Genomic DNA, 23253 nt, shown 5'->3' with positions numbered 1-23253 from the left:
GCTTTAGGTCTAACTGGTGTGCACTGGCTCCTCCCACTATGACCCTCCTCCAGACTTCAGTTAGAATCTTGTGCCCGGCTGAGCTGGATGCACACTAGGGGCTCTCCTGAGCTCCTAGAAAGAAAGTATATTTAGGTTTTCTCTATCGTCCTAGTGGATGCTGGGGTTCCTGAAAGGACCATGGGGAATAGCGGCTCCGCAGGAGACAGGGCACAAAAAGTAAAGCTTTAGGATCAGGTGGTGTGCACTGGCTCCTCCCCCTATGACCCTCCTCCAAGCCTCAGTTAGATTTTTGTGCCCGGCCGAGAAGGGTGCAATCTAGGTGGCTCTCCTAAAGAGCTGCTTAGAAAAGTTTAGCTTAGGTTTTTTATTTTACAGTGAGTCCTGCTGGCAACAGGATCACTGCAACGAGGGACTTAGGGGAGAAGAAGTGAACTCACCTGCGTGCAGGATGGATTGGCTTCTTTGGCTACTGGACATTAGCTCCAGAGGGACGATCACAGGTACAGCCTGGATGGTCACCGGAGCCTCGCCGCCGGCCCCCTTGCAGATGCTGAAACGAGAAGAGGTCCAGAATCGGCGGCAGAAGACTCATCAGTCTTCTTAAGGTAGCGCACAGCACTGCAGCTGTGCGCCATTTCCTCTCAGCACACTTCACACGGCAGTCACTGAGGGTGCAGGGCGCTGGGAGGGGGGCGCCCTGGGAGGCAAATGAAAACCTTTTTTGGCTAAAAATACCTCACATATAGCCTCCGGGGGCTATATGGAGATATTTAACCCCTGCCAGAATCCATTAAAGAGCGGGAGACGAGCCCGCCGAAAAAGGGGCGGGGCCTATCTCCTCAGCACACAGCGCCATTTTCCCTCACAGAAAGGCTGGAGGGAAGGCTCCCAGGCTCTCCCCTGCACTGCACTACAGAAACAGGGTTAAAACAGAGAGGGGGGGCACTAATTTGGCGTTAGAAATATATAAAAGATGCTATAAGGGAAAACACTTATATAAGGTTGTCCCTATATAATTATAGCGTTTTTGGTGTGTGCTGGCAAACTCTCCCTCTGTCTCTCCAAAGGGCTAGTGGGTCCTGTCCTCTATCAGAGCATTCCCTGTGTGTGTGCTGTGTGTCGGTACGTGTGTGTCGACATGTATGAGGACGATGTTGGTGAGGAGGCGGAGCAATTGCCTGTAATGGTGATGTCACTCTCTAGGGAGTCGACACCGGAATGGATGGCTTATTTAGGGAATTACGTGATAATGTCAACACGCTGCAAGGTCGGTTGACGACATGAGACGGCCGACAAACAATTAGTACCGGTCCAGACGTCTCAGAAACACCGTCAGGGGTTTTAAAACGCCCGTTTACTTTAGTCGGTCGACACAGACACGGACACTGAATCCAGTGTCGACGGTGAATAAACAAACGTATTCCTTATTAGGGCCACACGTTAAGGGCAATGAAGGAGGTGTTACATATTTCTGATACTACAAGTACCACAAAAGAGGGTATTATGTGGGATGTGAAAAAACTACCGTAGTTTTTCCTGAATCAGATAAATTAAATGAAGTGTGTGATGATGCGTGGGTTCCCCCCGATAGAAAATTATGGGCGGTATACCCTTTCCCGCCAGAAGTTAGGGCGCGTTGGGAAACACCCCTTAGGGTGGATAAGGCGCTCACACGCTTATCAAAACAAGTGGCGGTACCGTCTATAGATAGGGCCGTCCTCAAGGAGCCAGCTGACAGGAGGCTGGAAAATATCATAAAAAGTATATACACACATACTGGTGTTATACTGCGACCAGCGATCGCCTCAGCCTGGATGTGCAGAGCTGGGGTGGCTTGGTCGGATTCCCTGACTAAAAATATTGATACCCTTGACAGGGACAGTATTTTATTGACTATAGAGCATTTAAAGGATGCATTTTCTATATATGCGAGATGCACAGAGGGATATTTGCACTCTGGCATCAAGAGTAAGTGCGATGTCCATATCTGCCAGAAGATGTTTATGGACACGACAGTGGTCAGGTGATGCAGATTCCAAACGGCACAAAGGTGTATTGCCGTATAAAGGAAGAGGAGTTATTTGGGGTCGGTCCATCGGACCTGGTGGCCACGGCAACTGCTGCAAAATCCACCGTTTTTACCCTAAGTCACATCTCTGCAGAAAAAGACACCGTCTTTTCAGCCTCAGTCCTTTCGTCCCTATAAGAGTCATATCTGCCCAGGGATAGAGGAAAGGGAAGAAGACTGCAGCAGGCAGCCCATTCCCAGGAACAGAAGCGTTCCACCGCTTCTGCCAAGCTCTCAGCATGACGCTGGGACCGTACAGGACCCCTGGATCCTACATGTAGTATCCCAGGGGTACAGATTGGAATGTCGAGACGTTTCCCCTTCGCAGGCTCCTGAAGTCTGGTTTACCAAGGTCTCCCTTCGACAAGGAGGCAGTATGGGAAACAATTCACAAGCTGTATTCCCAGCAGGTGATAATCAAATTACCCCTCCTACAACAAGAAAAGGGGTATTATTCCACATTATATTGTGGTACTGAAGCCAGAAGGCTAGGTGAGACCTATTCTAAATCTAAAAAAATTTGAACACTTACAAAGGTTCAAATCAAGATGGAGTCACTCAGAGCAGTGATAACGAACCAGGAAGAAGGGGACTATATAGTGTCCCGAGACATCAGGGATGCTTACCTCCATGTCCAAAATTTGCCCTTCTCACTAAGGGTACCTCAGGTTCGTGGTACAGAACTGTCACTATCAGTTTCAGACGCTGCCGTTTGGATTGTCCACGGCACCCCGGGTCTTTACCAAGGTAATGGCCGAAATGATGATTCTTCTTCGAAGAAAAGGCGTCTTAATTATCCCTTACTTGGACGATCTCCTGATAAGGGCAAAGTCCAGGGAACAGTTGGAGGTCGGAGTAGCACTATCTCGGATACTGCTACAACAGCACGGGTGGATTCTAAATATTCCAAAATCGCAGCTGATCCCGACGACAAGTCTGCTGTGCCTAGGGATGATTCTGGACACAGTCCAGAAAAAGGTGTTTCTCCCGGAAGAGAAAGCCAGGGAGTTATCCGAGCTAGTCAGGAACCTCCTAAAATCAGTGCATCATTGCACAAGGGTCCTGGTAAAGATGGTGACTTCCTACGAAGCAATTCCATTCGGCAGATTTCACGCAAGAATTTTTCAGTGGGATCTGCTGGACAAATGGTCCGGATCGCATCTTCAGATGCATCAGCGGATAACCCTATATCCAAGGACAAGGGTGTCTCTCCTGTGGTGGTTACAGAGTGCTCATCTTCTAGAGGGCCGCAGATTCGGCATTCAGGATTGGATGCTGGTGACCACGGAGGCCAGCCCGAGAGGCTGGGGAGCAGTCACACAAGGAAAAAATTTCCAGGGAGTGTGATCAAGTCTGGAGACTTTTCTCCACATAAATATACTGGAGCCAAGGGTAAATTTATAATACTCTAAGCTTAGCAAGACCTCTGCTTCAAGGTCAGCCGGTATTGATCCAGTGGGAAAAACATCACGGCAGTCGCCCACGTAAATAGACAGGGCGACACAAGAAGCAGGAGGGCAATGGCAAAAACTGCAAGGACTTTTCGCTGGGCGGAAAATCATGTGATAGCACTGTCAGCAGTGTTTCATTCCGGGAATGGAAACTGGGAAGCAGACTTCCTCAGCAGGCACGACCTCCACCCGGCAGAGTGGAAACTTCATCGGGAAGTTTTCCACATGATTGTAAACCGTTGGGAAATACCAAAGGTGGACATGATGGCGTCCTGTCTGAACAAAAAACGGGACAGGTATTGCGCCAGGTTAAGAGACCCTCAGGCAATAGCTGTGGACGTTCTGGTAACACCATGGATGTACCAGTCGGTGTATGTGTTCCATCCTCTGCTTCTCATACCTAAGGTACTGAGACTTATAAGACGTAGAGGAGTAAGAACTATACTCATGGCTCCGGATTGGCCAAGAAGGACTTGGTACCCGGAACTTCAAGAGATGCTCACAGAGGACTTATGGCCTCTGCCGCTAAGAAGGGACTTGTTTCAGCAAGTACCATGTCTGTTCCAAGACTTACCGCAGCTGCGTTTGACGGCATGGCGGTGGAACGCCGGATCCTAAGGGAAAAAGGCATTCCGGAAGAGGTCATTCCTACCCTGATCAAAGCCAGAAAGGAGGTGACCGCACAACATTATCACCACATGTGGCAAAAATATGTTGCGTGGTGTGAGGCCAGAAAGGCCCCACGAAGAAATTTCAACTCGGTCGATTCCTGCATTTCCTGCAAACAGGAGTGTCTATGGGCCTCAAATTGGGGTCCATTAAGGTTCAAATTTCGGCCCTGTCGATTTTCTTCCAGAAAGAAGTGGCTTCAGTTCCTGAAGTCCAGAAGTTTGTCAAGGGAGTATTGCATATACAACCCCCTTTTGTGCCTCCAGTGGCACTGTGGGATCTCAACGTAGTTCTGGGATTCCTCAAATCACATTGGTTTAAAACCAGTCAAATCTGTGGATTTGAAGCATCTCACATGAAAAGTGACCATGCTCTTGGCCCTGGCCTGGACCAGGCGAGTGTCAAATTGGTGGTTTTTTTTCTCAAAAAAGCCCATATCTGGTTGTCCATTTGGACAGGGCAGAGCTGCGGACTCGTCCCCAGTTCTCTCCCTAAGGTGGTGTCAGTGTTTCACCTGAACCAGCTTATTTTGGTGCCTTGCGCCTACTAGGGACTTGGAGGACTCCAGGTTGCTAGATGTTGTCAGGGCCCTGTAAATATAGGTTCCAGGACGGCGGGAGTCAGGAAAACTGACTTGCTGTTATCCTGTATGCACCCAACAAACTGGGTGCTCTTGCTTCTAAGCAGACTATTGCTAGTTGGATGTGTAATACAATTCAGCTTGCACATTCTGTGGCAGGCCTGCCACAGCCAAAATATGTAAATGCCCATTCCACAAGGAAGGTGGGCTTATCTTGGGCGGCTGCCCGAGGGGTCTCGGCTTTACAACTTTGCCGAGCGGCTATTTAGTCAGGGGCAAACACGTTGGTAAAATCCTACAAATTTGATACCCTGGCTAAGGAGGACCTGGAGTTCTCTCATTCGGTGCTGCAGAGTCATCCGCACTCTCCCGCCCGTTTGGGAGCTTTGGTATTATCCCCATGGTCCTTTCAGGAACCCCAGCATCCACTAGGACGATAGAGAAAATAAGAATTTACTTACCGATAATTCTATTTCTCGGAGTCCGTAGTGGATGCTGGGCGCCCATCCCAAGTGCGGATTATCTGCAATACTTGTACATAGTTACAAAAATCGGGTTATTATTGTTGTGAGCCATCTTTTCAGAGGCTCCGCTGTTATCATACTGTTAACTGGGTTCAGATCACAGGTTGTACAGTGTGATTGGTGTGGCTGGTATGAGTCTTACCCGGGATTCAAAATCCTTCCTTATTGTGTACGCTCGTCCGGGCACAGTATCCTAACTGAGGCTTGGAGGAGGGTCATAGGGGGAGGAGCCAGTGCACACCACCTGATCCTAAAGCTTTACTTTTTGTGCCCTGTCTCCTGCGGAGCCGCTATTCCCCATGGTCCTTTCAGGAACCCCAGCATCCACTACGGACTCCGAGAAATAGAATTATCGGTAAGTAAATTCTTATTTTTTATTTTACAGTGAGATCTGCTGGCAACAGACTCACTGCAGCGAGGGACTAAGGGGAGAAGAAGCGAACCTACCTAACAGGTGGTAGTTTGGGCTTCTTAGGGTACTGGACACCATTAGCTCCAGAGGGATCGACCGCAGGACCCGACCTTGGTGTTCGTTCCCGGAGCCGCGCCGCCGCCCCCCTTACAGAGCCAGAAGCATGAAGAGGTCCGGAAAATCGGCGGCAGAAGACTTCGGTCTTCACCAAGGTAGCGCACAGCACTGCAGCTGTGCGCCATTGCTCCTCATGTACACCTCACACTCCGGTCACTGATGGGTGCATGGCGCTGGGGGGGGGGGGGCGCCTTGAGGGCAATATATGACACCTTGGCTGGCAAATCTACATCATATATAGTCCTAGAGGCTATATAGATGTAAAAATACCCCTGCCAGTATTCCAGAAAAAGCGGGAGAAGTCCGCCTGAAAAGGGGCGGGGCCATCTCCCTCAGCACACTGGCGCCATTTTTCCCTCACAGCTCCGCTGGAAGGAAGCTCCCTGGCTCTCCCCTGCAGTCTGAACACTACAGAAGGGTAAAAAAGAGAGATGGGGCACTAAATTTAGGCGCAGGATATATATATATATATATATATATATATATATTGATATATATATTGATATATAAAAAGCAGCTATAAGGGAATACACTCATTTATAGTGGGATCCCTGTGTTCTATAGCGCTCTGGTGTGTGCTGGCATACTCTCTCTCTGTCTCCCCAAATGGCTTTTTTGGGGTCCTGTCCTCTGTCAGAGCATTCCCTGTGTGTTTGCGGTGTGTCGGTACGGCTGTGTCGACATGTTTGATGAGGAGGCTTATGTGGAGGCGGAGCAGATGCCTGTAAATGTGATGTCACCCCCTGCGGGGTCGACACCTGAGTGGATGGTGCTGTGGAAGGAATTACGTGACAGTGTCGACTCCTTGCATAAAAGGTTTGACGACATACCTAATGTGGGACAGCCGGCTTCTCAGCCTGTGCCTGCCCAGGCGTCTCAAAAGCCATCAGGGGCTCTAAGACGCCCGCTACCTCAGATGGCAGACACGGATACTGACTCCAGTGTCGACGACGATGAGACTAATGTAACTTCTAGTAGGGCCACACGTTACATGATTGAGGCAATGAAAAATGTGTTGCACATTTCTGACGTTACCCCCGGTACCACAAAAAAGGGTATTATGTTTGGAGAGAAAAAACTACCAGTAGCTTTTCCTCCATCTGAGGAGTTAAATGAAGTGTGTGAAGAAGCGTGGGCTTCCCCTGATAAAAAGCTGGTAATTTCTAAGAGGTTACTAATGGCGTACCCTTTCCCGCCAGAGGATAGGTCACGCTGGGAAACATCCCCTAGGGTGGATAAAGCGCTCACACGCTTGTCAAAGAAGGTGGCACTACCGTCTCCGGATACGGCCGCCCTGAAGGAATCTGCTGATAGAAAGCAGGAGGCTATCCTGAAATCTATATATACACACACAGGTGTTATACTGAGACCGGCTATTGCTTCAGCCTGGATGTGCAGTGCTGCTGCTGCATGGTCAGATTCCCTGTCAGAAAATATAGATACCCTAGACAGGGACACTATATTGCTAACCGTAGAGCATATAAAAGACGCACTTTTATACATGAGGGATGCACAGAGGGATATTTGCCGGCTGGCATCCAAAATTAGTGCAATGTCCATTTCTGCCAGGAGAGGGTTATGGACTCGGCAGTGGACAGGAGATGCAGATTCCAAAAGACACATGGAAGTTCTGCCTTTTAAGGGTGAGGAGTTGTTCGGGGATGGTCTCTCGGACCTCGTTTCCACAGCAACAGCTGGGAAGTCTACATTTTTATCCCATGTTCCCTCACAACCAAAGAAAGCACCGTATTATCAGGTACAGTCCTTTCGGCCCAATAGGGGCAAGCGGGTTAAAGGCGCGTCCTTTCTGCCCAGAGGCAGAGGTAGGGGAAAGAAACTGCAGCATACAGCCAGTTCCCAGGAGCAAAAGTACTCCCCCGCTTCCTCTAAGTCCACAGCATGACGCTGGGGCTCCACAGGCGGAGCCAGGTACGGTGGGGGCCCGTCTCAAATATTTCAGCAATCAGTGGGCTCGCTCACGGGTGGATCCCTGGATTTTTCAGATAGTATCTCAGGGGTACAAGCTGGAGTTCGAGACGTCTCCTCCCCGCCGTTTCCTCAAATCTGCCTTGCCAACCACTCCCTCAGGCAGGGAGGCAGTGTTACAGGCAATTCACAAGCTGTATTCACAACAGGTGATAGTAAAGGTACCCCTACTTCAACAAGGACGGGGTTACTATTCCACAATGTTTGTGGTATCGAAACCGGACGGTTCGGTGAGACCCATTTTAAATTTGAAATCCTTGAACACATATATAAAAACATTCAAGTTCAAGATGGAATCGCTCAGGGCGGTTATTGCGAGCCTGGACGAGGGGGATTACATGGTATCACTGGACATCAAGGATGCTTACCTGCATGTCCCCATTTACCATCCTCACCAGGAGTACCTCAGATTTGTGGTACAGGATTGTCATTACCAATTCCAGACGTTGCCGTTCGGTCTATCCACGGCTCCGAGGGTCTTTACCAAGGTAATGGCCGAAATGATGATACTCCTTCGAAAGAAGGGAGTTTTAATTATCCCGTACTTGGACGATCTCCTGATAAAGGCGAGGTCCAGAGAGCAGTTGTTGGTCGGGGTAGCACTATCTCGGGAAGTGCTACAACAGCACGGCTGGATTCTAAACATTCCAAAGTCACAGCTGGTCCCTACGACACGTCTACTGTTCCTGGGGATGGTTCTGGACACAGAACAGAAAAAAGTGTTTCTCCCGGAGGAGAAGGCCAAGGAGCTGTCATCTCTAGTCAGAGGCCTCCTAAAACCAAAACAGGTGTCGGTGCATCACTGCACGCGGATCCTGGGAAAAATGGTAGCTTCCTACGAAGCGATTCCATTCGGCAGGTTTCATGCAAGAACCTTTCAGTGGGACCTGTTGGACAAGTGGTCCGGATCGCATCTTCAGATGCATCGACTGATAACCCTGTCTCCAAGGACAAGGGTGTCTCTGCTGTGGTGGCTGCAGAGTGCTCATCTTCAAGAGGGCCGCAGATTCGGCATACAGGACTGGGTCCTGGTGACCACGGATGCCAGCCTTCGAGGCTGGGGGGCAGTCACACAGGGAAGAAACTTCCAAGGACTATGGTCAAGTCAGGAGACTTCCCTGCACATAAATATTCTGGAACTAAGGGCCATTTACAATGCCCTAAGTCAGGCAAAACCCCTGCTTCAAAACCAGCCGGTACTGATCCAGTCAGACAACATCACGGCTTTCGCCCATGTAAACCGACAGGGCGGCACGAGAAGCAGGACGGCAATGGCAGAAGCCACAAGGATTCTCCGATGGGCGGAAAATCACGTGTTAGCACTGTCAGCAGTGTTCATTCCGGGAGTGGACAACTGGGAAGCAGACTTCCTCAGCAGGCACGACCTCCACCCGGGAGAGTGGGGACTTCATCCAGAAGTCTTCCAAATGATTGTAAACCGTTGGGAAAGGCCACAGGTGGACATGATGGCGTCTCGCCTAAACAAAAAGCTAGAAAAGTATTGCGCCAGGTCAAGAGACCCGCAGGCGATAGTTGTGGACGCTCTAGTGACACCGTGGGTGTACCGGTCGGTTTATGTGTTCCCTCCTCTTCCTCTCATACCAAAGGTACTGAGGATAATACGGAGAAGTGGAGTAAGAACTATACTCATTGTTCCGGATTGGCCAAGAAGAGCTTGGTACCCGGAACTTCTAGAAATGTTCTCAGAGGACCCATGGCCTCTACCGCTCAGACAAGACCTGCTGCTGCAGGGGCCCTGTCTGTTCCAAGACTTACCGCGGCTGCGTTTGACGGCATGGCGGTTGAACACCGGATCCTGAAGGAAAAGGGCATTCCGGAGGAAGTCATTCCTACGCTGATTAAGGCTAGGAAAGAAGTAACCGCAAACCATTATCACCGCATATGGCGAAAATATGTTGCGTGGTGTGAGGCCAGGAAGGCCCCAATGGAGGAATTTCAGCTGGGCCGTTTCCTGCACTTCCTACAGTCAGGGGTGACTATGGGCCTAAAATTGGGTTCCATTAAGGTCCAGATTTCGGCTCTGTCGATTTTCTTCCAGAGAGAACTGGTTTCACTACCTGAAGTTCAGACTTTTGTTAAGGGAGTGCTGCATATTCAGCCCCCTTTTGTGCCTCCAGTGGCACCTTGGGATCACAACGTGGTGTTGGATTTCCTGAAGTCACATTGGTTTGAGCCACTGAAAACAGTGGATTTGAAATATCTCACGTGGAAAGTGGTCATGTTGTTGGCCTTGGCTTCGGCCAGGCGTGTATCAGAATTGGCAGCTTTGTCATGTAAAAGCCCTTATCTGATTTTCCATATGGATAGGGCAGAATTGAGGACTCGTCCCCAGTTTCTCCCTAAAGTGGTATCAGCGTTTCATCTGAACCAACCTATTGTGGTGCCTGCGGCTACAAAAGACTTGGAGGCTTCCAAGTTGTTGGACGTAGTCAGGGCCCTGAAAATATATGTTTCCAGGACAGCTGGAGTCCGAAAGACTGATTCGCTATTTATCCTGTATGCGCCCAACAAGTTGGGTGCACCTGCTTCAAAGCAGACTATTGCTCGCTGGATCTGTAGTACGATTCAGCTTGCACATTCTGCGGCTGGACTGCCGCATCCTAAATCAGTGAAAGCCCATTCCACGAGGAAGGTGGGCTCTTCTTGGGCGGCTGCCCGAGGGGTCTCGGCTATTCAACTTTGCCGAGCAGCTACTTGGTCGGGGTCAAACACGTTTGCTAAATTCTACAAGTTTGACACCCTGGCTGAGGAGGACCTAGAGTTTGCCCATTCGGTGCTGCAGAGTCATCCGCACTCTCCCGCCCGTTTGGGAGCTTTGGTATAATCCCCATGGTCCTTACGGAGTCCCAGCATCCACTTAGGACGTCAGAGAAAATAAGAATTTACTCACCGGTAATTCTATTTCTCGTAGTCCGTAGTGAATGCTGGGCGCCCATTCCAAGTGCGGATTGTCTGCAATACTTGTATATAGTTATTGCTTAACTAAAGGGTTATTGTTGAGCCATCTGTTGAGAGGCTCAGTTGTTATCATACTGTTAACTGGGTATTGTATCACGAGTTATACGGTGTGATTGGTGTGGCTGGTATGAGTCTTAAATCCTTCCTTCTTGTGTCAGCTCTTCCGGGCACAGTATCCTAACTGAAGTCTGGAGAAGGGTCATAGTGGGAGGAGCCAGTGCACACCAGTTAGACCTAAAGCTTTCTTTATAGTTGTGCCCAGTCTCCTGCGGAGCCGCTATTCCCCATGGTCCTTACGGAGTCCCAGCATCCACTACGGTCTACGAGAAATAGAATTACCGGTGAGTAAATTCTTATTTTTTCTCCTCTCAGAAAAAGGTTAGCGTCACTTTCTCTGATTCTAAGGAATTAGATGATATGTTTAAAGTTGACCTGGAAAAATCCTGATAAATTCCATGTGGCCAGACGCTTCTTAACACTTTCCCATTTTCTCCTGAAGGAAGGAAAAACTGGGAAGATTTTGACGTCTGTCTCTCACGCCTGTCTAAAGAGGTGTCTTTACCGGTCCCTGGCTCCTCGGCTTTGAAGGACCCTGGGGATAGAAAACTAGAAGACTACACTGAAGTCTATTCCACAGCAGCTGGGTATATCACAAAGACCTTTGATAGCGAGTTGCTGGTTGACACATGTCATTCACACCTGGGTGGTCCAGTTCAAGAGGGCCTTGCGGGGGATATGTCTCTAGTGAGTATGGTTACTCTGATCAAACGCATTGAGGATACTGCATGCGTTCTGTGTGACTATATTAAAGAGAGAGGCGCCTGTTACTGTGAGTACTACTGGCATGGCAGTGTTAGCGCGCAGGGCTTTATTGCTGCGCCAGTGGATAGTGGACACAGATTCCATGCGTAATGTGGTGTGTCTCCCTTTTCTTAGTAGAGTGGCTATTCGTGGTTGTGTTGGTTTTGTGGATTTCCAAAGCTACTGCGGGAAATTACACGTTTCTCCCCTCTGGGGCCCCACCGGTTAGGCGCTCCTACTCAGGGCCATCTGCTCAGTCCTTTCAGACCACTATGTTTTGATCTTGAACAGTGGCGCCTCAAATGCTGCGCGATGCACCAGAGGTAAGGCAAAAAAGCCAGCAGTTTTGGGTTCCCAGGTACAAATCACCAGTTCAGCTTCCACAAAGTCCTCGGCATGACTGTGCCCGCCCACCCTGAGGGTATCTCGTGGTGGGAGCTCGGCTGTGTCACTTCAGCCGCATCTGGGAAAGTTCCTGCCAGGATACCTGGGTACAGGCCCTCATTTCTCAGGGCTACAAGCTGGAGTTCGACGGTGCTCTTCCCCACCAATTTTTCAAATGAAGCTTAACAGCTTTGGAGGATACGCATGTTACGCTGCAACAGGCCATTCTAAAATTGGTCTAGTCCCGAGTCATTGTTCCAGTGCCACTGCAACAACAGGGAAAGGGTTATTACTCCAACCTGTAGTGGTACCAAAACCAGGTGGTCCGGTAAGACCCATTTTGAATCTGAAATCCTTACTAAAGGTTTTCGGGTACAAGATCGAATCCTTGCTTGCAGTGATTGCGGGTCTGGAAGAACAGGAGTTTGTGGTCTCCATGGATATCAGGGGCGCCTATCTCCATATCCCGATTTGGCCACCTCATCAGGCTTACCTGAGGTTTGCCCTGCTTAACAATCACTACCAGTTCCAAGCACTACCCTTTGGCCTGTCCACAACTCTGCGGGTGTTCACGAAGGTGATGGCGGAGATGATGTTCCAACTCTGGTTCCAGGGGGTCAATACCATTACCTGGACGATCTACTGATAAAAGCAAGAAACATATATATTGGTAGATGCTCAATTAGCTTAGTGATATCATTCAGGTGCTCGAAAGGGAGGGGGAGCTTTTTATTGCCCCATATAGACCGCACTATCCAATTTCTGTCACATTATGGGTGGATCCTTCATTTACAGAAGTCCCACCTGGAGCCAACTCAGCCGCTTCTGTTCCTGGGAATGTTGCTGGATACTGTGGCAGCGGAAAGTATTCCTCCCGGAAAACAAAGCGACAACACATCAGGAGATGGTCCGCATGGTTCTCAGGTCTATTCGAATATCCATCCATCTTTGCATAAGATTGTTTTGGGAAGACGGTTGCCTCGTACGAGGCTATCCAGTATGAAAGGTTCCATGCCAGAACATTTCAATTGGATCTCCTAAGCAAGTGTTCCGGATCATATCTTCAGATACACCGGATAATACAGCTGTCACCTCATGTCAGGATTTCCTTCCTGTGGTGGCTGCAGTCCTTCAACCTCCTGGAAGGCTGAAGTTTTGGGATTCAGGATTGGATTCTCCTCACAACGAATGCGATTCTGACAGGATGGGGAGCTGTCACCCAGGGGGCTCAGTTCCAGGGCAGGTAGCCCATGAAGCCCTCCTTCCGATCAACATTCTGGAACTTCGGGCGATCTACAATGCTTTCCTCTGCTCAGGGATCACGCGATCCAAGTACAGTCTGACAACGCCACGGCAGTAGCTTACATCAGTCGACAAGGAGGAACAAAAAGCAGGGCCTGCATGCGAGAGGTGTCAATAATACTCCTCTGGGCAGAAAGAAATGCAAGAGCACTGTCCGCAATCTTCATTCCGGGAATAGACAACTGTGAATCGGACTTCCTGGTCATCACGATCTCCACCCGGAAGACTGTGAGCTTCAACATCGGACGTTTCAGCAGATCATCGACCAGTGTGGCTGCCCTTAAATAGACATAATGGCTTCTCGACTCAACAAGAGGCTTCGTTGGTGTTGCTCACGTACCGTGGACCTTCCTGCGAGGGCAGTGGATGCACTGACGTCGCCTTGCCCTTATCGGTTGGTCTACCTGTTTTCTCTGATTCCATTGCTCCCAAGGGTGCTCAAGCGAATCGGGAATTAAGGCGTCCAGGCAATTCTGATTGCCCGGATTGGCCTCTGAGGGCATGGTAAGTGGATCTTCTGGACATATCCGGCGAAGACCCTTTGGTCTCTGCCACTGAGAAGAGATCTTATTCAGCAAGGTCCGTTCGTCTACCCGGACTTACGGCGGCTTCGTTAGACGGCATGGAGGTTGAGCGGAACATCTTATCTCACAAGGGCCTTTCCAAAAAGGTTACTGCTACCATGGTTCAGGCCAGGAAACCTGTGACGTCAAAACACTATAATCATCTGGAGAAGATATGTCTCCGCCTGCGGAGTTCCTCTTGGGATGTTTCCTGCAGGCTGGTGTGGTTAAGGGGTTCCATTAAGGTCCATATTCCAGCTCTCTCAATTTTCTTCCGGAAGATATTGGCAGTATTGCCAGAAGTTCAGACCTTCTTGCAAGGGGTGCTTCACATTCAACCTCCTTTTGTGCCGCCCACGGCACCCTGGGATTTGAATGTAGTGTTGAAATTTCTACAGTCCAACTGGTTTGAACTTCTGATGACGGTAGAAAACAAGTACCTCACGTGGAAGACGGTGGTGTTCTTGGCCCTGGCTTCTAGACGTGTCTCAGAATTGGTGGCCTTATCGTGTAAAAGCCCTTACTTGGTCTTATATGAGGACAGAACGGAGCTCAGGACTAGGCAGCAGTTCCTGCCAAAGGTCGTCTCTGCATTCCACTCGAATCTACCTATTGTGGTTCCGTCCAGTTTGGCACTTGTGCTCCTTCGGAGGCAGTGGATGTGGTGCGAGCCTTGAAGATCTATGTCAAGAGAATGGTTCGGATCAGAAAGACGGATTCCTTGTTCGTGCTGTATGATGCGCAGAGAAAGGGATTCCCTGCTTCAAAGCAGTCCATTGCTCGTTGGCTTAGACTTACTATCCAACAGGTAGCCTTACCTGTTCCTCAGTCTCTGTAGTCCTACTATACAAGATCGGTGGGGTCTTCCTGGGTGGCTGCCCGTGGAATCTCGGCCTTGCAAATATGCCGAGCTGCTACCTGGTAGGGGAAGAACACCTTTGTGAAGTTCTGCAGGTTTGATACCCTGGCCAAAGAGGATACCCAGTTTGGGCAGGCGGTGCTGTCGACGTCTCTGCACATTCTCGCCCGTTATGGAAGCTTTGGGACGTCCCCATCGTACTAGTTTACCCCAATATCTCTTATGGATGCTAGAGAAAATAAGATTTTAATTACCTACTGGTAAATACTTTTCTCGTAGTCCATAAGGGATATTGAGCTCCCGCCTCAGTGCGGTGATTTTTCTGCAGGTTATCTCTTCTATGGTTACCTGTTAGCTTGTTACCAGCCGTTGCTGGTTGTTTTATGTTAGTGGTGTGTAAATCTCACCACTCGTCGTTATGTACCTTCTCTCAAGTATGTCCTTTCTCCTTCCGGCACTATTTTACCTATAACTGCCTGTGGAAGGGAGCATGGAGGGGAGGAGCCAGCACACCCAGTTGAAGAAATGTAAAGTGCATCTGCTCCTTTGGACCCCGTCTATACCCCATTGTACTAGATTCCCCCAATATCCCTTATGGACTACGAGAAAAGGAATTACCGGTAGGTAATTAAAATCCTATTTTTATGTGTCCTTGGATCTTGAGGTTCTGCAGTAGACACATTACCATTGAGTTTCTAAAGCAGACTGGCCTGAAACATTTCTAAATGTTCTTATTTATTTATTTAAAATTCTTACGTTATTCCATGCAGTTTTGAAAGCATTTCTTAAGAGGAAAGAAATACTTTTTTTTTTTTTTTTATTATTTTAAAACTAATTATAAAGTAACTAGTACATTTTCATTGAAGCAACTCCTACATGTAATGGCTCCAGCCAGCCAACATGCACTTGTGTGTTGTACCGCCACAAAATAGTTTGAGGTCTGTTTTTGTCTCTTAACCTAGACAAAATCTTTCATGTTTTTTTTTCCCCTTTCTATCCAGCGAGTGGATCAAATTCAGCTTGAAATTTCTAATGACTAGAAATGATCTAGTTTCATAGCATGTCGCTCCTACTGAATCAAGCAACTGTAACAAACTGACTCCGTTGACAGAGATGATTTGTCTTGTCAGCGTATTCATCTTTCCAAAATCATGTTGAGCTGGTTTAAAAGCAAAGTGTCATTTTGTGTGCTATTCCATTCCAAATCTTGTTCTCTTAAACGAGTAAATGTCTTTTTATATTTTGAAAGTAGAATGTTTTGGCTTTTTTTCTTGTGAAAGCTGTCTCTGACATAAAACAGAATTTATGGAGGTGCTACCTGTCTGCTGGTGGTGTCTGTATGTTGGTCAGTGACATTGCTCAGCAATTGCTGTTTGGTTTCGTATTTGTGTTTATAAATATACTTTTTAACCCTTTGTATGAACTTTGTGTTTTTTTTTATAATTTATTTTCGTTGAGCTTGAAACATATTTGTAGTGTTCTTTAATATGCTAAATGAATATTTCTTTTACTCAGTCAAATACATTGATGGGTGGGCGCTCCAAGCGAAATGAGTTCCTCCTGCTTCATGCTTTCTATGAACATGACTTCTTAGTACCTGACAAGCAGGTTTTCAAGAAGAGTCAGCAGGCTGTGGTGAGTATCCTCTCATTGCTTTTATACTGATACCAGTAGGTTAACGTGTCATGTTTCCTTTACTGGTGAATTTTAGTATATATACCATTGAGGAAGCCAAAAAATAGTTTTTAATACTGTGATTAATTGTCTTTTTGGACACTATTAATTGCTTGTACGTATGCAACTGCAGACTATGTGACCTGCAGTTTAAGTTTCAAATAAAAAAAAAGAAAATAGCTGGTAACATTTTTATTTATGTATTACCAGTTATTTATGTAGCGTGCACACATTCCGCAGCGCTTTACTTTTTTATTTTTTGTGTTGCTCCAGTTTGCAGAGTTACTCACTTGTTTCTTTTACATATATGACCAAATCATTATAATCAAATACACATTTGCAAACTAAGTCAGAATAATTGTATTTTCAGGCAAATGTTTATGCTTGTCAACACAGATATAGGTTTGTGCACAAACGTTATTACCAAACTTGAGACTGTTTGGGTATATCCTAGAAATAGGGCTTTTTATTTTCCTTTGAGACCTGAGGGTATATTTACTAAGGTGTGAGTTTTTTTTTAAGAAGTGGAGAAGTTGCCCATAGTAACCAATCAGTTTCTAGCTTTTATCTTCTAGAAGCAGCTGGAAAAATGTTAAGTAAAATCTGGTTGCTATGGGCAACATCTCCACTTCTAAAAAAATCAAACAAACAAAAAAACAAAACAACAACAACTCACACCTTAGTGAATATACCTGCTGGAGTATTGGTCCTATCAGTATTCTAATGTACTAAAACTGGTCTTTCTTAGATCGGGAAAAAAAAATAGATTAAAATGGCTTCCAATAAGGTGGGTTGTATTATTAATGTTGAAACAATTGTAGTGGCCAGTGCACCACCACCTCAAAATAAGCAGTACTCATTGTACATTAGACTGGATTGAGAGAGAGAGACAGCCCTTAAAACATCCAGTAACAATAAAGGATATGCATGTGTGCAAATTAGCACACATTAACAAGCTTCTAGCTTCCGGGTGTCTGTCCGATGTGATTTAAAATCCATAATACACTTGCATTAATAGTAAAGTACAGTTGTAGCTACACTCATCCTGCCTGCAGCTTGGCGTATTCACGAAAACACAGGCGCAGCACGTGTGCGTGTAAGTACCCACGCCCATAGTACATGGCCGCCGTACTTAGATGCATTTCGGCATGCTCAGGCACCTAGTGTTCACTCTAGCATTTGGGCAGGGCGCCGGACTGATGGGGGCATAAGCATGTGCGTGCACGCCAAAAAGGGGCGTGGCCACACAAAATAGGGGCGTGGTCATTTTGCGTAATAAAAGTGTGCGGTTCATCCAACAGACGTTAAAACGGGGCGTGGGCAGCGTCACTACGGAGGCGCTGGGCTTCCCCCAAGCTCTCTCACAGCGTGAATGGATGCCGCGCGCATGCGCACAGCATCTTTACACGCTGGGAGGGAGGAAGCGGGCCGCTGTTCTAGCAGCGCGCACCGCAGAAAGGGCAGGGCGGATTTTGCCCTTAAAAAATCAGGCAGGGCGTGGCGCCCTGCTAAAACAGCCTAGCGTGAACACTAGGCACCTAGGTTTGGAACGTGCGGCCGTTCCGCATGCTGGATGAGTGTGGCTACATCTGTATCTGATATTGTTGTATAATGAAATAATTTAAATGATGATTCGTAACCTCCTTAATGATACATATTGTTAATAAAAAATTATATCAAAAAAATATTGTAAAACGCTGGTCATTGCAGTCAGAAGTTTTTATTGTTTGCTTTTAACACTGTATTTTAGTTTGAAGTATGTTCTGTGCGAGTTACTACACTTCAGTATTAATATTGATTCATCTTTATTTTATACTTTGACAATAAAACCAGCAGTAAGTGTTGTCTGAGTGCTACCATAATATCCGTACTTATTCTTTAGTACTAATGGCATTTTGTGTTTTTAGACATTGCGTTTTAAATGTAGATGTAATAAATTGTGTATAAATATAAAAGTACCTTGCTCCACATTCTGACTGTTGCTTGACTGATTCTTAAATTAAGGGTTCTATTTATGAACATTTTGTCACTTGGATAGTATAGACATTTAAAATTATAACATTTTTGCATTTTATGTGAGACTGCCAAGTAGCAAGGATATATATTTATTTGTCCATAACTGCAGTAATTCGTCAACTTCTCAAAATTTGCACCATTTCATTGGGAATATTCAGAACTCCTGGTATGGTAAACCTGATCAATCCAATAATGAAACATTACATGGAAGATTGTATATATGTCACACGGAATGATGTATTCTGTGAACGCACGTCATGCAGCATGTATGAGAGTAGACTATATTTGCATAATCTGGTGCTTAGGCTTTACTTGGTCAAGTGCAAGAGCACGCTAGCGATCAAAAAGATCATTGCTCAATGTACAGGTCTTGGTCTGTGTGAAGCCCTAAGATTGTACTATGCATTTGACTGAATCTCTGCATTTTTGCAGGTAGATGATGATGAGGATATGGCTGTAGATCAAGATAAATACAAGAAAGGTCGGCGGAAGGCTGCATATGCTGGTGGTTTGGTTCTGGACCCTAAAGTTGGTGAGATATCAAATCCTGCTTTGCCTTAAAGTATGTTAGATACATTCAAAATTCAGCTGTACCTCATAACAATGTTAATTCTCTTATTCGTTAATATTTGAAATTTGCTTTATCTTTACTGGTACTTCATACAGTATATGGTTTGTGCATGTTTGTGTTTTTATTTTGTTAAAACCTTTACTAGGTGTGTACTTCTTTTGTTAAGATTTTATTGAATGTACTGTGGAGAGAAGTGACTTCTGCCTGTGTGCTTATCATTCTATTGTTCACCAAAGAGAATTTCTATTTAAATACAGAATGGCACTAATAATATACAAAATAGCCCTGGGCTGCAATTGATGTACCTTTGGCATAAAAATACATATATACAGTCTAGCACTGTATATATGTAAAAAACCCCGCCATTATTTTACACTGAAAGCGGGACAGAAGCCCGCCACTGAGGGGGCGGGGCCTTCTTCCTCAGCACAGCAGCGCCATTTTTTCTTCACAGCTCCGCTGGAAGCAGCTCCCCAGGCTCTCCCCTGCAGTATCCAGGTACAAGACGGGTTAAAAAGAGAGGGGGGGGCACATAAATTTAGGCGCAAAGAATACTAAAAAGCAGCTATTGGGTATATCACTTATTAGCAGTGAAAATCCCTGTGTTATATAGCGCTGTGGTGTGTGCTGGCATACTCTCTCTCTGTCTCCCCAAAGGACTTTGTGGGGTCCTGTCCACAGTCTGAGCATTCCCTGTGTGTGTGCGGCGTGTCGGTACGGCTGTGACGACATGTTTGATGAGGAAGGTTACGTGGAGGCGGAGCAAGGGCAGATAAGTTTGGTATCGTCCCCGTCGGGGCCGACACCTGATTGGATGGATATGTGGAAGGTCTTAAATGACAATGTAAACTCCTTACATAAAAGGTTTGATGACGCTGCAGCCTTGGAACAGCTGGGGTCTCAGCCCACGCCTGACCAGGCGACTCAGAAACCGTCAGGGGCTCATAAACGCCCTCTATCTCAGATGGTTGACACAGATGTCGACACGGAGTCCGACTCCAGTGTCGACGATGATGAGGCACATTTACAGTCTAAAATGACCAAGGCCATCCGATACATGATTATTGCAATGAAAGATGTATTACACATTTCTGAGAGTAACCCGGTTAATACCAAGAGGGTTTATATGTTTGGGGAGAAAAAGCAGCCAGTGACTTTTCCCCCATCTGATGAATTAAATGAATTGTGTGAAGAAGCGTGGAGTTCCCCTGATAAGAAATTAGCGATTTCTCTGACGTCCTAGTGGATGCTGGGGACTCCGTAAGGACCATGGGGAATAGACGGCTCCGCAGGAGACTGGGCACATCTAAAGAAAGATTTAGGACTATCTGGTGTGCACTGGCTCCTCCCCCTATGACCCTCCTCCAAGCCTCAGTTAGATTTCTGTGCCCGGCCGAGCTGGATGCACACTAGGGGCTCTCCTGAGCTCCTAGAAAGAAAGTATAGTTTAGGTTTTTTATTTTACAGTGAGACCTGCTGGCAACAGGCTCACTGCAGCGAGGGACTAAGGGGAGAAGAAGCGAACCTACCTAAGTGGTGGTAGCTTGGGCTTCTTAGGCTACTGGACACCATTAGCTCCAGAGGGATCGCACACAGGACCCGACCTCGTCGTCCGTTCCCGGAGCCGCGCCACCGTCCCCCTGTCCCCCTTACAGAGCCAGAAGCAAGAAGGTCCGGAAAATCGGCGGCTGAAGACTTCTGTCTTCTCCAAGGTAGCGCACAGCACTGCAGCTGTGCGCCATTGCTCCTCATGCACACCACACACTTCGGTCACTGATGGGTGCAGGGCGCTGGGGGGGGGGGCGCCCTGAGCAGCAATATTAACACCTTGGCTGGCAAAACTGACACCATATATAGCCCCAGAGGCTATATAGGTGTAAATTACCCCTGCCAGAATAACACAAAAAGCGGGAGAAAGCCCGCCGAAAAAGGGGCGGAGCCATCTCCCTCAGCACACTGGCGCCATTTTCCCTCACAGCTCCGCTGGAAGGATCGCTCCCTGGCTCTCCCCTGCAGTCCTGCACTACAGAAAGGGTAAAAAAGAGAGGGGGGGGGCACTAAATTTAGGCGCAGTATATATATATATATATATATAATACAAGCAGCTATAGGAGAAAACACTCTGTATAGTGATATCCCTCTGTTATATAGCGCTCTGGTGTGTGCTGGCATACTCTCCCTCTGTCTCCCCAAAGGGCTTTGTGGGGTCCTGTCCTCTGTCAGAGCATTCCCTGTGTGTGTGCTGTGTGTCGGTACCGCTGTGTCGACATGTATGATGAGGAAAATGATGTGGAGGCAGAGCAAATGCCTGTAAATGTGTTGTCACCCCCTTAGGGGTCGACACCTGTGTGGATGGACTTATGGAAGGAATTACGTGACAGTGTCAGCTCCTTACATAAAATGTTTGACGACATAGGACAGCCGGCTACTCAGCTTGTGACTGTTCCAGCGTCTCAAATGTCATCAGGGGCTTTAAAACGCCCGCTACCTCAGATGGCAGACACAGATGCCGACACGGATACCGACTCCAGTGTCGACGACGATGAGACTAGTGTACCCTCCAATAGGTCCACCCGTTACATGATTGAGGCAATGAAAAATGTATTACACATTTAGAATAGTACCCCAGGTACCACAAAAAAGGGTATTATGTTCGGTGAAAAAAAAAAAAACACTGGCAGTAGTTTTTCCTGCATCTGAGGAATTAAATGAGGTGTGTGAGGAAGCCTGGACTTCCCCCGATAAGAAATTGATAATTTCTAAACGGTTATTGGCAGCGTACCCTTTCCCACCAGAGGATAGGTCACGTTGGGAAACATCCCCTAGGGTAGATAAAGCGCTTACACGTTTATCAAAACAGGTGGCACTACCGTCTCAGGATACGGCCGCCCTAAAGGATCCTGCTGATAGATAGCAGGAGGCTTTCCTAAAAGCTATATATACACACACGGGCATTATATTGCGACCAGCGATTGCATCAGCATGGATGTGCAGTGCTGCTGCTGCGTGGTCAGATTCCCTGTCGGATAATATTGATACCCTGGATAGGGACAATATTTTGCTGACAGTAGAGCATATAAAAGAAGCTGTCTTATACATGCGCGATGCACAGAGGGATATTTGCCGGCTGGCATCAAAAATAAGCGCAATGTCCATTGCCGCCAGAAGGGGGTTATGGACTCGGCAGTGGTCAGGTGATGCCGATTCAAAAAGGCACATGGAAGTTTTGCCTTATAAGGGGGTGGAACTGTTTGGGGATGGTCTTTCAGACCTCGTTTCCACAGCTACGGCTGGGAAATCGACATTTTTGCCACAGGCTACCCCACAGCAAAAGAAAGCACCGTATTATCAAGTACAGTTCTTTCGGCCCCATAAACACAAGAGGGCTCGAGGCGCATCCTTTCTGCCGAGAGGCAAAGGTAGAGGGAAAAAGCTGCAGCATACAGCCAGTTCCCAAGAGCAAAAGTCCTCCCCCGCGTCCGGTAAGTCCACAGCATGACGCTGGGGCTTCACAGGCGGACCCGGGTACGGTGGGGGCCCGTCTCAGAAATTTCAGCACACAGTGGGCTCTCTCACAGGTGGATCCCTGGATCCTTCAAGTAGTATCTCAGGGGTACAGGCTGGAATTCGAGACGTCTCCTCCCCCCCCCCCCCCCCCCCCCCCGCCGTTTTCTAAAATCTGCCTTACCAGCAACTCCCTCTGCCAGGGAGGCAGTGTTGGTGGCTATCCAAAAACTGTATTCACAGCAAGTGATTGTCAAGGTACCCCTCCTTCAGCAAGGAAAGGGTTACTATTCCACAATGTTTGTGGTACCGAAACCGGACGGTTCGGTGAGACCCATCTTAAATTTAAAATCCTTGAACACGTATATCAGAAAGTTCAAGTTCAAGATGGAATCGCTCAGGGCGGTTATTGCGAGCCTGGACGAGGGGGATTACATGGTCTCTCTGGACATCAAGGATGCCTACCTGCATGTCCCCATTTACCCTTCTCACCAGGAGTACCTCAGATTTGTGGTACAGGACTGTCACTATCAGTTCCAGACGCTGCCGTTTGGGTTATCCACGGCACCGAGGGTCTTTACCAAGGTAATGGCCGAAATGATGATACTCCTTCGCAAAAATGGTAGCTTCGTACGAAGCAATTCCATTCGGAAGGTTCCACGCAAGGACTTTCCAGTGGGACCTGTTGGACAAATGGTCCGGGTCCCATCTCCAGATGCAACAGCGGATAACCCTGTCGGCAAGGACCAGGGTGTCGCTGCTGTGGTGGCTGCAGAGGGCTCATCTACTA

At 47.6% G+C, this 23253-nt stretch overlaps 1 protein-coding gene across 5 annotated transcripts in view; it reads left to right on the top strand.

The window, feature by feature from the left end:
* Window positions 1-23253, top strand: part of POLA1 (DNA polymerase alpha 1, catalytic subunit) — a 1252649-nt gene that overhangs the window by 407942 nt on the left and 821454 nt on the right. For all 5 annotated transcript variants that reach the window (XR_010241483.1, XM_063955699.1, XM_063955698.1 and 2 more), the window contains exons 21-22: window positions 16214-16333; window positions 18821-18920. Coding sequence is in view for 4 of the 5 variants with exons in the window: in XM_063955699.1 (XP_063811769.1) it covers window positions 16214-16333; window positions 18821-18920 (220 nt within the window). In the remaining variant the exon portion in view is untranslated. The remainder of the gene's footprint in view (window positions 1-16213; window positions 16334-18820; window positions 18921-23253) is intronic.

Source organism: Pseudophryne corroboree, chromosome 2 (assembly GCF_028390025.1).
Source record: "Pseudophryne corroboree isolate aPseCor3 chromosome 2, aPseCor3.hap2, whole genome shotgun sequence".
Taxonomy (NCBI): Eukaryota; Metazoa; Chordata; class Amphibia; order Anura; family Myobatrachidae; genus Pseudophryne; species Pseudophryne corroboree.
Note: the sequence above shows the minus strand (reverse complement) of the source record. Positions and strands in the feature narration are given on the sequence as shown.